Raw genomic sequence first — 12,559 nt, forward strand, 5'->3', positions numbered from 1 at the left:
CACTGGTTGGAATCATACCTACCAGAAAGAAAGATGGTTGTGGTTGTTGGAGGATAATCATCTCAGCTCCAGGACATCACTGCAGGAGTTCCTCAGGGTAGTGTCCTCGGCCCAACCATCTTCAGCTGCTTCATCAATGACTTTCCTTCTATCATAAGGTCAGAAGTGGGGATGTTCGCTGATAATTGCACAATGTTCAGCACCATTCACAATTCCTCAGTTACTGAAGAAGTCCATGTCCAAATGCAGCAAGACCTGGACAATATCCAGGCTTGGGCTGACAAGTGGCAAGTAACATTTGCACCACAGATGTACCAAACAATGACCATCTCCAACAAGAGAGCATCTAACCATCGCCCCTTGACGTTCAATGGCATTGCTATCGCTGAATCCACTATCAACATCCTGGGAGTTACCATTGACCAGAAACTGAACTGGACGAGCCATATAAATACTGTGGCTACAAGAGCAGGTCAGAGGCTGGGGATTTTTCAGCAAGTAACTCACCTCCTGACCCCCCAAATCCTGTCCACCATCTACAAGGTACAAGTCAGGAGTGTGATGGAATACTCTCCACTTGCCTGGATGAGTGCAGCTCCCACGACATTCAAGAAGCTCGATACCATCCAGGACAAAGCAGCCCCGCTTGATTGGCACCACATCCACAAACATTCACTCCCTCCACCACCGCTGCAGAGTCTACAAGATGCACTGCAGGAATTCACTAAGGCTCCTTCAACAGAACCTTCCAAACCCACAACCACTACCATCTAGAAGGACAAGGGCAACAGACACATGGGAACATGGAAGTTCCCCTCTAAGTCACTGACAATCCTGAATTGGAAATATATCAGCTGTACCTTCGCTGTTGCTAAGTCAAAATCCTGGAACTCCCTCCCTAACAGCACTGTGGGTGTACCTACACCACATGGACTGCAGCGGTTCAAGAAGGCAGCTCACCACCACCTTCTCAAGGACAATTAGGGATGGGCAATAAATGCTGGCCCAGCCAGCGACTCCCACATCCCATGAAAGGATTTTAAAAAGTAAGCACTGCTGTACAAGGATGCAAATTTGCATTTTAAATTTACTTGCTTGCAAAAAAAAAGCAAACTTGCAGCCAATTGCTCCTATCCGACTGAACACTGTGCCCCAGCAATCAGAGTTGGGATCTCTACAGCTTCTAATCTACATGAAATATTAGAAACAGTAAACTTGCTGCCAGTCATGCAGCTCAGTATGTAACATTCTCGCCTCTGAGTTAAAAGGTTCTCCACCGCTCTAAAGACATGAGTGAATAATCTAGGCCAACACTCCCAGTACCTGCGCTGTCAGCAAGTCATAGAGTCATAGTCATTACAACAACATCTTATATTTATGTGTGGCACAGAAGGAGACCATTTGGCCTGTCGAGTCCATGCCAGCTCTCTGTAGAGGGTGTTCCATTCAGTTCCATTCCCCCGCTTTGCCCCCACAGCCCCTGTAAATTTATTTCCCCAAAGTGCGTATGCAATATCCTTTTGAAATCATAGATCTTCTCCACTTTCACTATCCTTGTAGGCAGTGAGTTCCAAGTTATTGACACTCGCTGCGTAAAAAAAACTTTCTTCCTCACATATCCCTTGTAACTCTTTCCCAAAACCTTCAACCCTTGTCCTTGTACCGCGGTGCCGTGTTTTGGATGGGATGTTAAGTTGAGGCCCTGTCTGCCCCCTTGGATGAATTTGGAAGATCCCATGACACTTTTTAAGAAGATGCAGGAAGTTCATGCTGGTGTTCTGGTAAATGGAAAGGATCAACAGGCTGGGTCTCTTTTCGCTTGAATGAACAGGCTGAGGGGTGACCTAACAAATTCTTTAAAATGATGAAAGGTTTTGATAGAGTGGATACAGAGAGAATTTTTCCTCTTGGGGAAGAGCATAACTAGAGGCTTCAATATAAAATAGTCACCTAGAAACCCAATAGGGAATTCAGGAGAAACTTCTTTACCCACAGAGTGGTGAGAATGTGGAATTCGCTACAGCAGGGAATGATTGAAGCAAATAGTATAGATACATTTAAGGGGAAGCTAGAAAAGCAAATGAAGGGGAAGGAAATAGAAGGTTACGATAGTAGATTTAGATGAGGAAAGTTGGGAGGAGGTGCGAGCAGAAACATCAGTATGGACTAGTTGGGACAATTGCCTTGTTTCTGTTCCAAATATCCTATGTAATCCAACATTTATCCCTCAACCAACAGCACTAAAAGAGATTACCTGATAATTATCACATTGCTGTTTGTAGGAATTTGCTCTGTGCAAATGGGCAGTTGCATTCCCTCTATCACAACAGTGACTACACTTCAAAAATATATAAAGCTCTTCGGGATGTCCCACAGTTGTGAAATTTGTTGCATTATGCAGAGTTGCTGCTTTCATTAAAGGCTTGGAACTGGGTTTTCAAAGCAGGATCAGGAACCTGATATCTTAATGAATTCTGGGTCCCGACACCACACCTGAAGTGTGTCACACTCACTATGCTACTTTTAAATCTAAGTGGGCTGATTGGATAGCAGGCGAGCCCTGTACTCAGTGAGAGGTGCCAAGCACCTAGAGGAGGTGGGAGCTGTCAGCCTGGCGCCATATTGGAAAGGAAGGCAGCAGCCATATTGGGGACCGACATGTACCAGACTGTTCAGCTTTGTCCAGAAAAGTTATTGAAAACCCCATTCTGCCCTGGATGGCTGCCTTAACAAGCTCCTTAAGGAACTTAAGAGACCATTAATTGGCATCGAGCTGGTTTCCCATTCCCTCCCTCCTCTGGGCCCTTCAAAATTATGTTTCTGGAGACAGTGGGATCCAGTGCCACCCTCCAGCAATGCAATTTTCAAATTGCACCTACAACCATTCCTGCCCCCACTGGCAAATGAAAACCCAGCTCTGGGATTTAAAAACTGCAAATTATATTAAATTCCAGAGGGTAGGGGAAGGAGGGCCTAAGTTAATATGCAGGGCAGCTAAGAAATTACAGGAGGCCGAAGACAACATTTACAAGTGGGCAAAACCACAGAAAACTTTAACTGAATGACAGAAAGATGCCAGTCTTACACTGGAAGAAAAACCATGGACATAATTAGTCAGTGAATGATGTTGAACCATCAGGAGAGAGATGATGGATTGACAGTACACTCACCACATAGCCAAATGGAGCACTCATTTCACCAAATCAATAGAGTATCATTCTGAAGCTGCATCCAACTCTAGCCAACGACACCTCAAGCACTGAAAGAAGAGACAGAATACCCCTAAGTGCCTCACAGCCAATTAAGTACTTTTGAAGCGTAGTCGCTGTCGTAATGTAGAAAATGTGGCAGCCAGTTTGAGCAGAGCAACGTCACAGAAACAGCATTGAGATAATGGCTAGATAAGGTGAGGGATCAATATTAGCTGGGACACTGTGCTTTATTCTGGTCAACTCAGCACAAAGGATATATCTCATCCGTGGAACTGATAGAGAGAAGGGCCTTAAGGTTGACCCCTGTAAGACTGACTTACAGGGAAAGGTTAGAAGAGATGAGACTCTTACCCACATTTAAATAAGACAATGAGAGGCTAGCTCACGGAGATGTATAAGATATTATGTGAACCGGAAAAGGTTCATTCTGAGCACGAGAGAAGCTGTGACTGTAAAACAAAAGGAATACGCTGAAGGCTAAGTTTAAGACTGCTGTCAGGAAGCACTTCTTTACAAAAAGAGTGATCTTTATCTGGCATGGCCCTCAGCTAAGAGAGGGGGCAGTAACTCAAATCATTGCAGAATCAGAGGCTGTGATGGGAAACCAGAGTTTTCAAAGGTAGATAAAAACAAAAAAACTGAGGATGCTGGAAATCCAAAACAAAAACAGAATTACCTGGAAAAACTCAGCCGGTCTGGCAGCATCGGCGGAGAAGAAAAGAGTTGACGTTTCGAGTCCTCATGACCCTTCGACAGAACTTCAGTTCAACTTCAGTTCTGTCGAAGGGTCATGAGGACTCGAAACGTCAACTCTTTTCTTCTCCGCCGATGTTGCCAGACCTGCTGAGTTTTTCCAGGTAATTCTGTTTTTGTCTTCAATGGTAGGCTGAGTTTGCTGGACTGAATGGCCTCTCATTTCACAGGGGATCTCTCTATCCCTTCATTTTACAGTGAATCTTCTGTCCCTTTACATGCCTCGTTTTTCAACTTCACTCTCTCAACATGTCTATCAGCAACAGCTTTCATTTATATAGAGCCTTTAATGTAGTACAATGTTGCAAAATGCTTCACAGGGACTTTATCGAACAAAATTTTGCACTGAGCCATTTGAGTGACGTGACCTAAAGTTGGTCAAAAAGGTAAATTTTAAAGGTATCTTGAAGGCAGAGAAAGAGGCAGAGGGGGAGAAGGAGGAAATTCCAGAGCTTAAGACCCAGGCAGCTGAAGGCAAGGCTACCAAAGGTGGGGCGATTAAAATCTCAGATACCCAGAATTGAGACACCCCAGCAGAGAATATGTAGAAGATGGTAGGTCAATAGAATCCCAAAGCAGTGATTTTTAAATTAAGCCTGATTCTCTGATGGAATTTTTCACTCTAATTCCCCCAGCTTGTTGGGGCCCCCCCCCTTCCACAGAAACCACTCGGAGCTGCACACCAGAACTCTAGGCCCAACCTCCCTCTGAGTTTTCCCAATGGGGAAAGCACCTGAGGCTGGTCCCTGTCACCTGCCCACAGATACACACCTGAGCTGAGTAAACAGGTGACAAAAAGCACAGGCACAAAACTCATCATTCCCGTCCAGACACCCAAACTCAAATACCAGCCTGAAATAACCTTTCGCTTTAAAATACTGGCCTCCTCCCCTGTTTACCTGAGGGCATTAACTCCTTGCTGAGGTATACAATTCCAAAGGTAGTTCCTCAAGTTGGTGTCTTGGACACTGATTGTGGGCAGGGTGTTTCATAGGGGTGGGGTAACAACATCATGTTTCAGCCTGGTTCTGTCTTCACCTCATGTCTGTACAGGTGTAAGGGTGCAGGGATTGGCTGGGGGAGGGAGAGACCCTCATTGACTTTCTTCTCTCCCCACCCACTAGCCCAAAAGGTACTGAGGCCAGGTGCAATCCTCCTCACTGTTCCTCACCTGGAAATACCTGGAAACCCTCTTGATTTTTTTTTTTGTCTGTGTTGCACACTTTTAAATCAGCCCAGATGCGAAATATTTTTTTTTAAAGTGTGACTGTAAGAAAAAAACTGTGATTTAATTTACTGCGGCTGGTTGGCTGGCTCCACAACGATAAAATCCAACCCGATTTACGCGTGAGGAACCTGTCTGCATCTCGGGTGTGTATTTTTCTCTTTTTACTTTGGCAAATAAAATCTGTCTTTTGTATATATGTGTGTGTGTGTGTGTGTGTGTGTTTGTCTTTTTAGTTTTCTCTTTTGGAAGAGGTGCAAACAGAAAGGGGGCTGCACATGATAACCAATGTGAGCTTGGATCAGAAGGGGAGGGTTAAGAAGTTTACAGCAAACATTGCAAAGGCGATTGGCCAAAAGTGGGTCAACTCCGCCTTTTTCATATGACTTGGCTTCAGATCCCCTGCAGTCCCAGAGTGACAGAGAGGGAGAGAGAGAGAAAGAGAGCGAGAAAAGGCGTCAATGTGCTCACTGGCTGGCAGAGACGATTAGTACAGAGGGAGAGAAGAGCAAAATATTATTCTCCCAGATCCTTGACGTCAGGTTTTTTTTTGGGGGGGGGAGACACAGGGAGGGAGGGGTGCGAATGGAAGCGGATTGAAGAAACCATCAGATTGAGTCAACCTCGGAGACTCAGCACTTTTATATACCTCCTTTTTTTTGTTCTTTCCGTTTGCAGTTTTATTGAACCTTTTCATTATTTTTTTTTTAAAAAAATACATTTTATTTCGTGCATTCTGGATAAGGTCTTTTTTTAAAAAAAAATATATATATAAAAAAATGTCCCGGCCGATCTCTTTAAATTCCCGTTTTCTGCCTCCAACCCACGGAGTTCTGAAATCTCTCCTGGAAAATCCAGTGAAACTGCCGCTGCGTGAGGAGGAAGGTAAACGGGCTCACACTGGAGAGGGGTGGGGGGGGGGTGGTGGTGGTGGAGGGAGAGAAAGAGAGAGGAGACAGTGAGGCAATAGATGGGGAGATGTACGGGAGACAGGGAGTGGGAGAAGGACATGTTGGGGTTGGGGGGGGGGATTGGAGAGAATATAGAGTTAAGATCGAGGGGAAGAGAAAGGGGGACAGGGAGAGACACCAAGGTAGAGAGAGGGATGGAGGGAGAGAGAGAGCTGGGGGAAGGGGAGAAACAAGGTAGAGAGGGAGAGGTAAGGGGGAGAGATGGGGAGAGGGATGGGGATAGAGATGGGGGGGGTGAGATAGAGATGGGGTAGATTGAGGAGGATGGGGTTACGGAGAAAGGGAGGGCTGAGTGAAGGAAGAAGAGGGGATGGGAGGGAGAGGGAGGGAGGGCTATCTGTGTCTGAGTGTTTAAATGAGCTGGCATGGTTTGTATGTAGAGATGCATTGAAGCAACTGACCCACAACTCATCTACTGGTAGCACAGCCCAAGGATGAGGCTCTGGCAGAAAGATGCCAGTCCTATAAGTAGCTGAATACTGGGCAGGCAGTGGGCCTCAGCCTGAGAGATGGTGCGGGGAATGTCTGCTACCAGCTGTGGCAAAACCTCTGGGCATGAGAATACAGGACAGTGACTGTATGATATGGTGTGACCCTCAGAGAGAACTGTCATCCTGTAATATATATAGTGTGATTCTAATACAGGACCATGTTCCTAATAATATATTGTGATCCTAACACTGTCCCAGCAATATATTGTGGGATGATTTTCACTGAATATTTTAGGTGATGAAGAAGTGCCCAAGGTAGAATCTTAAGCTAAAACACCATTTTTTCCTGTTTAGTGTTAAGATAGCATCTTGATAAAGGATTTGAAACCAGTGTCAGTCATGGTGCCCAGAAACTTGTTAATCAGTTGATTTTCACTTAAAATGCCTGCTCGTGCTCATTAAAGAAGCTACAAAGCATTTTGGTGGCTAATGCTTCAACTTATGCCCTTTCCTAACAGTGACCAGCTGTTTGGGGATAAACTGTGTTGATGTCAGTTTTGAACGCTATTTAAAGGGATACTCACCATTCCACGGTTACTACTGCTGGAGCTGTGAGGAGAACCTTGAAACACATCGGGAGACTTTCTGGGACACTTTACTTCACCAATAGATCAGCAACGTTTATTCTGGAAAATCCTCCGAGGAACTCGCCTAAAAAGATGTGCTACTCCATCTTACAGGAGTCACTAGGGGAAAGTGAACACTTAGTCATGGACATCTTCCACAGGTCCCATTTGGTTTGGATGAGAAATGGGAGGAGGATAAGAAGCCAGGTAATGCAGCACCGGGTGCTGCAGGAGAGAGGGACAGGAGGGTAAGGTGGACCCCTTCCCCACTGCGGCTACTGGACATTGTCCTTTCCCCCCCGCCAAGTGCAGCATCTGACAATTTGTACCCTCTCCCTTGACCCCTGAGCTGGTCTCTGTCAGCCAGAGCACTCCATACCTTCAGCGCAAGTGCATTTGAAGAGTCCACATGTACTGCACCATGAAAAATTGCAACTTATCAGCACTCAATGCTAAATCTGCAGGTTCCTGGTTTAGCATCTCCAGACAACATCAACTCAGACCAAAATTGTGATCTAAATTCGGGTTTTTAAACAAATGTGTCTTATTAGCGCTGTATCCATTTAGTGCCTGTTATTATTCTTTGGCTAAAATTAGCCCCTGTGATCCTAGTATAGGACCATCACCCTAAAACATAGTGTGATCCCACTACAAAACCTATGGGTAAGAACATAATCATGATCCACTGTTAAGCCTGATCCAGTCAGAGAACCTGCCAGGAATCTTGCCTTTTTGGCGCTTTCTGTTATGATAAAACTCCACAAAACACTGTTCTGCCTCAACTGGAGTATTGCATCCAATTCCAGGCACCACACTTTAGCAAGGTTGTGAAGTTATTGGGGAGGGTGCAGAAGAGATTTACAAGAATGGCTTCAGGGAATGAGGAACTTCAGTAACCTGGATGAATTGGAGAAGCTGGGGCTGCTCTCTTTGGAGAAGAGGAGATTGAGAGGAGATTTGAATAGAGGTGTCCACAAATGTAAGGGGTCTAGACAGCATATATGGAGAGAAGCCGTTCCCATTGGTGGATGGATCAAGAACCAGAGGGCACCGATTTGAGGTGAAAGACAAAAGAAGCAACAGCAACATGAGAAACTCTTTGACGCAGCAAGTGTTTAGGATCCAGAATGCACTGCCTGAGAGTGTGGGGGAGACAGGGTCAATCGAGTGGTTAGGATCCAGAATGCACTGCCTGAGTGTGAGGGACACAGGGTCAATCGAGTGGTTAGGATCCAGAATGCACTGTCTGAGAGTGTGAGGGACACAGGGTCAATCGCGTGGTTAGGATCTGAAACGCTCTGTCTGAGAGTGTGAGGGACACAGGGTCAATCGCGTGGTTAGGATCTGAAACGCTCTGTCTGAGAGTGTGAGGGACACAGGGTCAATCGCGTGGTTAGGATCTGAAACGCTCTGTCTGAGAGTGTGGGGGACACAGGGTCAATCGTGTGGTTAGGATCTGAAACGCTCTGTCTGAGAGTGTGGGGGAGACAGGGTCAATCGCGTGGTTAGGATCTGAAACGCTCTGTCTGAGAGTGTGGGGGAGACAGGGTCAATCGCGTGGTTAGGATCTGAAACGCTCTGTCTGAGAGTGTGAGGGAGACAGGGTCAATCGAGTGGTTAGGATCCAGAATGCACTGTCTGAGAGTGTGAGGGACACAGGGTCAATCGTGTGGTTAGGATCTGAAACGCTCTGTCTGAGAGTGTGGGGGAGACAGGGTCAATCGCGTGGTTAGGATCCAGAATGCACTGTCTGAGAGTGTGAGGGACACAGGGTCAATCGTGTGGTTAGGATCTGAAACGCTCTGTCTGAGAGTGTGGGGGAGACAGGGTCAATCGCGTGGTTAGGATCTGAAACGCTCTGTCTGAGAGTGTGGGGGAGACAGGGTCAATCGCGTGGTTAGGATCCAGAATGCACTGCCTGAGAGTGCGGTGGAGACAGGGTCAATCGCGTGGTTAGGATCTGAAACGCTCTGTCTGAGAGTGTGAGGGACACAGGGTCAATCGCGTGGTTAGGATCTGAAACGCTCTGTCTGAGAGTGTGAGGGACACAGGGTCAATCGCGTGGTTAGGATCTGAAACGCTCTGTCTGAGAGTGTGAGGGACACAGGGTCAATCGCGTGGTTAGGATCCAGAATGCACTGTCTGAGAGTGTGAGGGACACAGGGTCAATCGCGTGGTTAGGATCTGAAACGCTTTGTCTGAGAGTGTGAGGGAGACAGGGTCAATCGCGTGGTTAGGATCTGAAACGCTCTGTCTGAGAGTGTGGGGGAGACAGGGTCAATCGCGTGGTTAGGATCTGAAACGCTCTGTCTGAGAGTGTTGGGGAGACAGGGTCAATCGCGTGGTTAGGATCTGAAACGCTCTGTCTGAGAGTGTGGGGGAGACAGGGTCAATCGCGTGGTTAGGATCTGAAACGCTCTGAGAGTGTGGTGGAGACAGGGTCAATCGCGTGGTTAGGATCTGAAACGCTCTGTCTGAGAGTGTGGGGGAGACAGGGTCCATCGCGTGGTTAGGATCTGAAACGCTCTGTCTGAGAGTGTGGTGGAGACAGGGTCAATCGCGTGGTTAGGATCTGAAACGCTCTGTCTGAGAGTGTGGGGGAGACAGGGTCCATCGCGTGGTTAGGATCTGAAACGCTCTGTCTGAGAGTGTGGGGGAGACAGGGTCAATCGCGTGGTTAGGATCTGAAACGCTCTGTCTGAGAGTGTGGGGGAGACAGGGTCAATCGCGTGGTTAGGATCTGAAACGCTCTGAGAGTGTGGTGGAGACAGGGTCAATCGCGTGGTTAGGATCTGAAACGCTCTGTCTGAGAGTGTGAGGGACACAGGGTCAATCGCGTGGTTAGGATCCAGAATGCACTGTCTGAGAGTGTGAGGGACACAGGGTCAATCGCGTGGTTAGGATCTGAAACGCTCTGTCTGAGAGTGTGGGGGACACAGGGTCAATCGCGTGGTTAGGATCTGAAACGCTCTGTCTGAGAGTGTGGGGGAGGTAGATTCAATTGTGGCTTTCAAAAGAGAATTGGATAATTTTGCAAAGAGAGAAGATTTGCAGGGCTTTGAGGAAAAGGTGGAGTGAAACTAGCACGGACACGGACATGATGGGCCAAACAGGCTGCTGTGCTGTAACCATTCTGTGATTCTGTGTTTATTTCAGAGTTCCTAAGCAACCAGTGCCCCTGCAATCACCTCACAGTACGCAGGGGCAGTACAATGGGAGGGCAGTGAGGGGGGTACGTGATTCATTATTTTGCAATTCGAGTTATTTCTTTTGTGACCAAGATTCCAATTTTTGATCTTTTGAAGGTTTCAACAAAGAAGAGAAGGAAAAGCAGTTGGAGGATGAAGCAGCAGGCAGCACGGTCCCACAGTTGGCCTTCCTGGGACCCACGCTGTGGGACAAGACTCTGCCTTATGATGGGGACACTTTCCAGCTGGAGTATATGGATCTGGAGGAGTTCCTGTCGGAGAATGGAATCCCCCCTAGTCCATCACAGCAGCAGGAGCCCAGTCAGCACCCACCCCTGCAGCAGCCAGCGGCCTCCCAAGGACCACCCATGGACCTCAGTAAGGCGAGCACATCCGTGCACCTGGGCCTCACCCCTCAGAACCTCCTCCAGAGCCCTGTCAGAGCAGGTAACCCCCCACCTCCCCCAGTCCCTCAGCAATCCATAAATACCCTCCTCTCCTCCTCCTCCTCCTCCCCCCACCCCCCCCCCCAGCTCTTAATCTGATCAAACGTAAGAGAAAGATTTATTGCTTTTGTGTCTATCACAATCTCAGGATGTCCCAAAACACTTTACAGCAATGAAATACTTGTAGAAGTGTAGTCACTGTTGTACTGTGAAACACAGCAGACAATTTGTGCACAGCAAGCTCCCACAAATTGCACTGTGATAATGACCAGATAATCTGTTTTTAATTATGTTGATTGATGGATAAGTATTGGCCCAAAACACTGGGGAGAACCCTGCAGGTTTTAAAACATTATTGGGATCTTTTATGTCAGCTTGAGGGGGCAAATGAGGTTTAATCTCACATTTGAAAGCACCTCTGACAGTGCAGCACTCCCTCAGTAATGCACCGGAATGTGGATTATGTACTCAAGTCTCTAGAGTGAGTTTGAACCCCACCACCTGTTGACTGACAGGTGAGAGTACTTGAGCCATGGCCGACACACATTGGCCCTGCTCCCTGTACCACTAGTAAACTACTGGACTGAAGCAAATTGCCTTAAACACCGGCTGTGAATGTAGACCACAGACTAGGACATGTAACCTTTGTGTTTCTAAAAATGTGCATATAGCTTCATCCCTTTCTCCGCTCATCGGCATTAGGAAGCGGACTGTTAATTTTGTAGATTTCAGACTAGATCTCCTTTGTTGTCTTAGGGATCACACAGGTAGAGATGCCCATGTAATGTCATCAGAATATAGTAAGTGTCTTGAAATTGAAGGAAATTGTTTTGTTACAAGATACCTATGGAGTTATTGGTGTTTGCATTTTGATTTATTTATGCAGGATGTAATTTCCTCCCTGTTTTCTCATCTGAAATAGGATTTTACTGCAGTTAAATCCTGGGCAAATCCACAGCTAAAGCTGCCTCCGAATTTCACAAGACCTGTGTTAGCAGGAGCAGGAACAGCTCCCCCAGCCTCCAAATCGATTTTTGCAGTTTTGGCTTTGGGCTTCAGTTTATGTGCCAGTCAGGGGACAGCACCACTAACACAGGTCTCTGGTGAAACCATTGGAAGTGCAGGCCATGTGCAGGATGCTTGTTAACTAAGCTTAATGTAGCTGATGTGCACCTTCCTTTCTTCTACTTGATATGTCATGTGAATCTACCCAATCACTCCTAGAATGATATAGTATTTTTTATTTATTTACTTATTCATTCATGGGATGTGGGCATCACTAACGAGGCCAGTACTTCCACAGTGATGTTAGGAAGGCATTGCCAGTATTTTGACCAAATGACAGTGAATGAACAGTCCAAGTCAGGATGGTGTGCGGCTCGGGGGGAACTTGTAGGTGGTAGTGTTCCCATGCATAAATTGCCCTTGTTCTTCTAGATGGTAGAGGTCATACTAACATAAATTAGGAGCAGGAGTAGGCCACTCAGCCCCTCGATCCTTCCCCACCATTCAATAAGATCATGGCTGATCTGATTGTGGCCTCAACTCCATATTCCCACCTTCCCCGATAACCTTTGACTCCCTTGTTAGTCAAAGATCTATCTAACTCTGCTTTAAAAATATTCACTGACCCTGCCTCCACTGCTCTCTGGGGAAGAGAGTTCCAAAGTCTCTCAAGACTCTGAGAGAAAAAATAATTTCCTCATC

General features: G+C 46.7%; 1 protein-coding gene across 2 annotated transcripts in view; it reads left to right on the forward strand.

Moving 5' to 3' along the window:
* The first annotated feature begins 5,764 nt into the window (after positions 1 to 5,764).
* LOC121293884 (hepatic leukemia factor-like) overlaps positions 5,765 to 12,559 on the forward strand; it is a 37,912-nt gene continuing 31,117 nt past the window's right edge. Inside the window, exons 1-2 of one of the 2 annotated variants that reach the window (XM_041217329.1) lie at positions 5,765 to 6,075; positions 10,524 to 10,853. In XM_041217329.1, the coding sequence (XP_041073263.1) occupies positions 5,970 to 6,075; positions 10,524 to 10,853 (436 nt within the window). In that variant the 5' untranslated portion in view covers positions 5,765 to 5,969. The remainder of the gene's footprint in view (positions 6,076 to 10,523; positions 10,854 to 12,559) is intronic. The other variant, XM_041217328.1, reaches the window with a different exon arrangement.

This window comes from Carcharodon carcharias, chromosome 22 (assembly GCF_017639515.1).
Source record: "Carcharodon carcharias isolate sCarCar2 chromosome 22, sCarCar2.pri, whole genome shotgun sequence".
Taxonomy (NCBI): Eukaryota; Metazoa; Chordata; class Chondrichthyes; order Lamniformes; family Lamnidae; genus Carcharodon; species Carcharodon carcharias.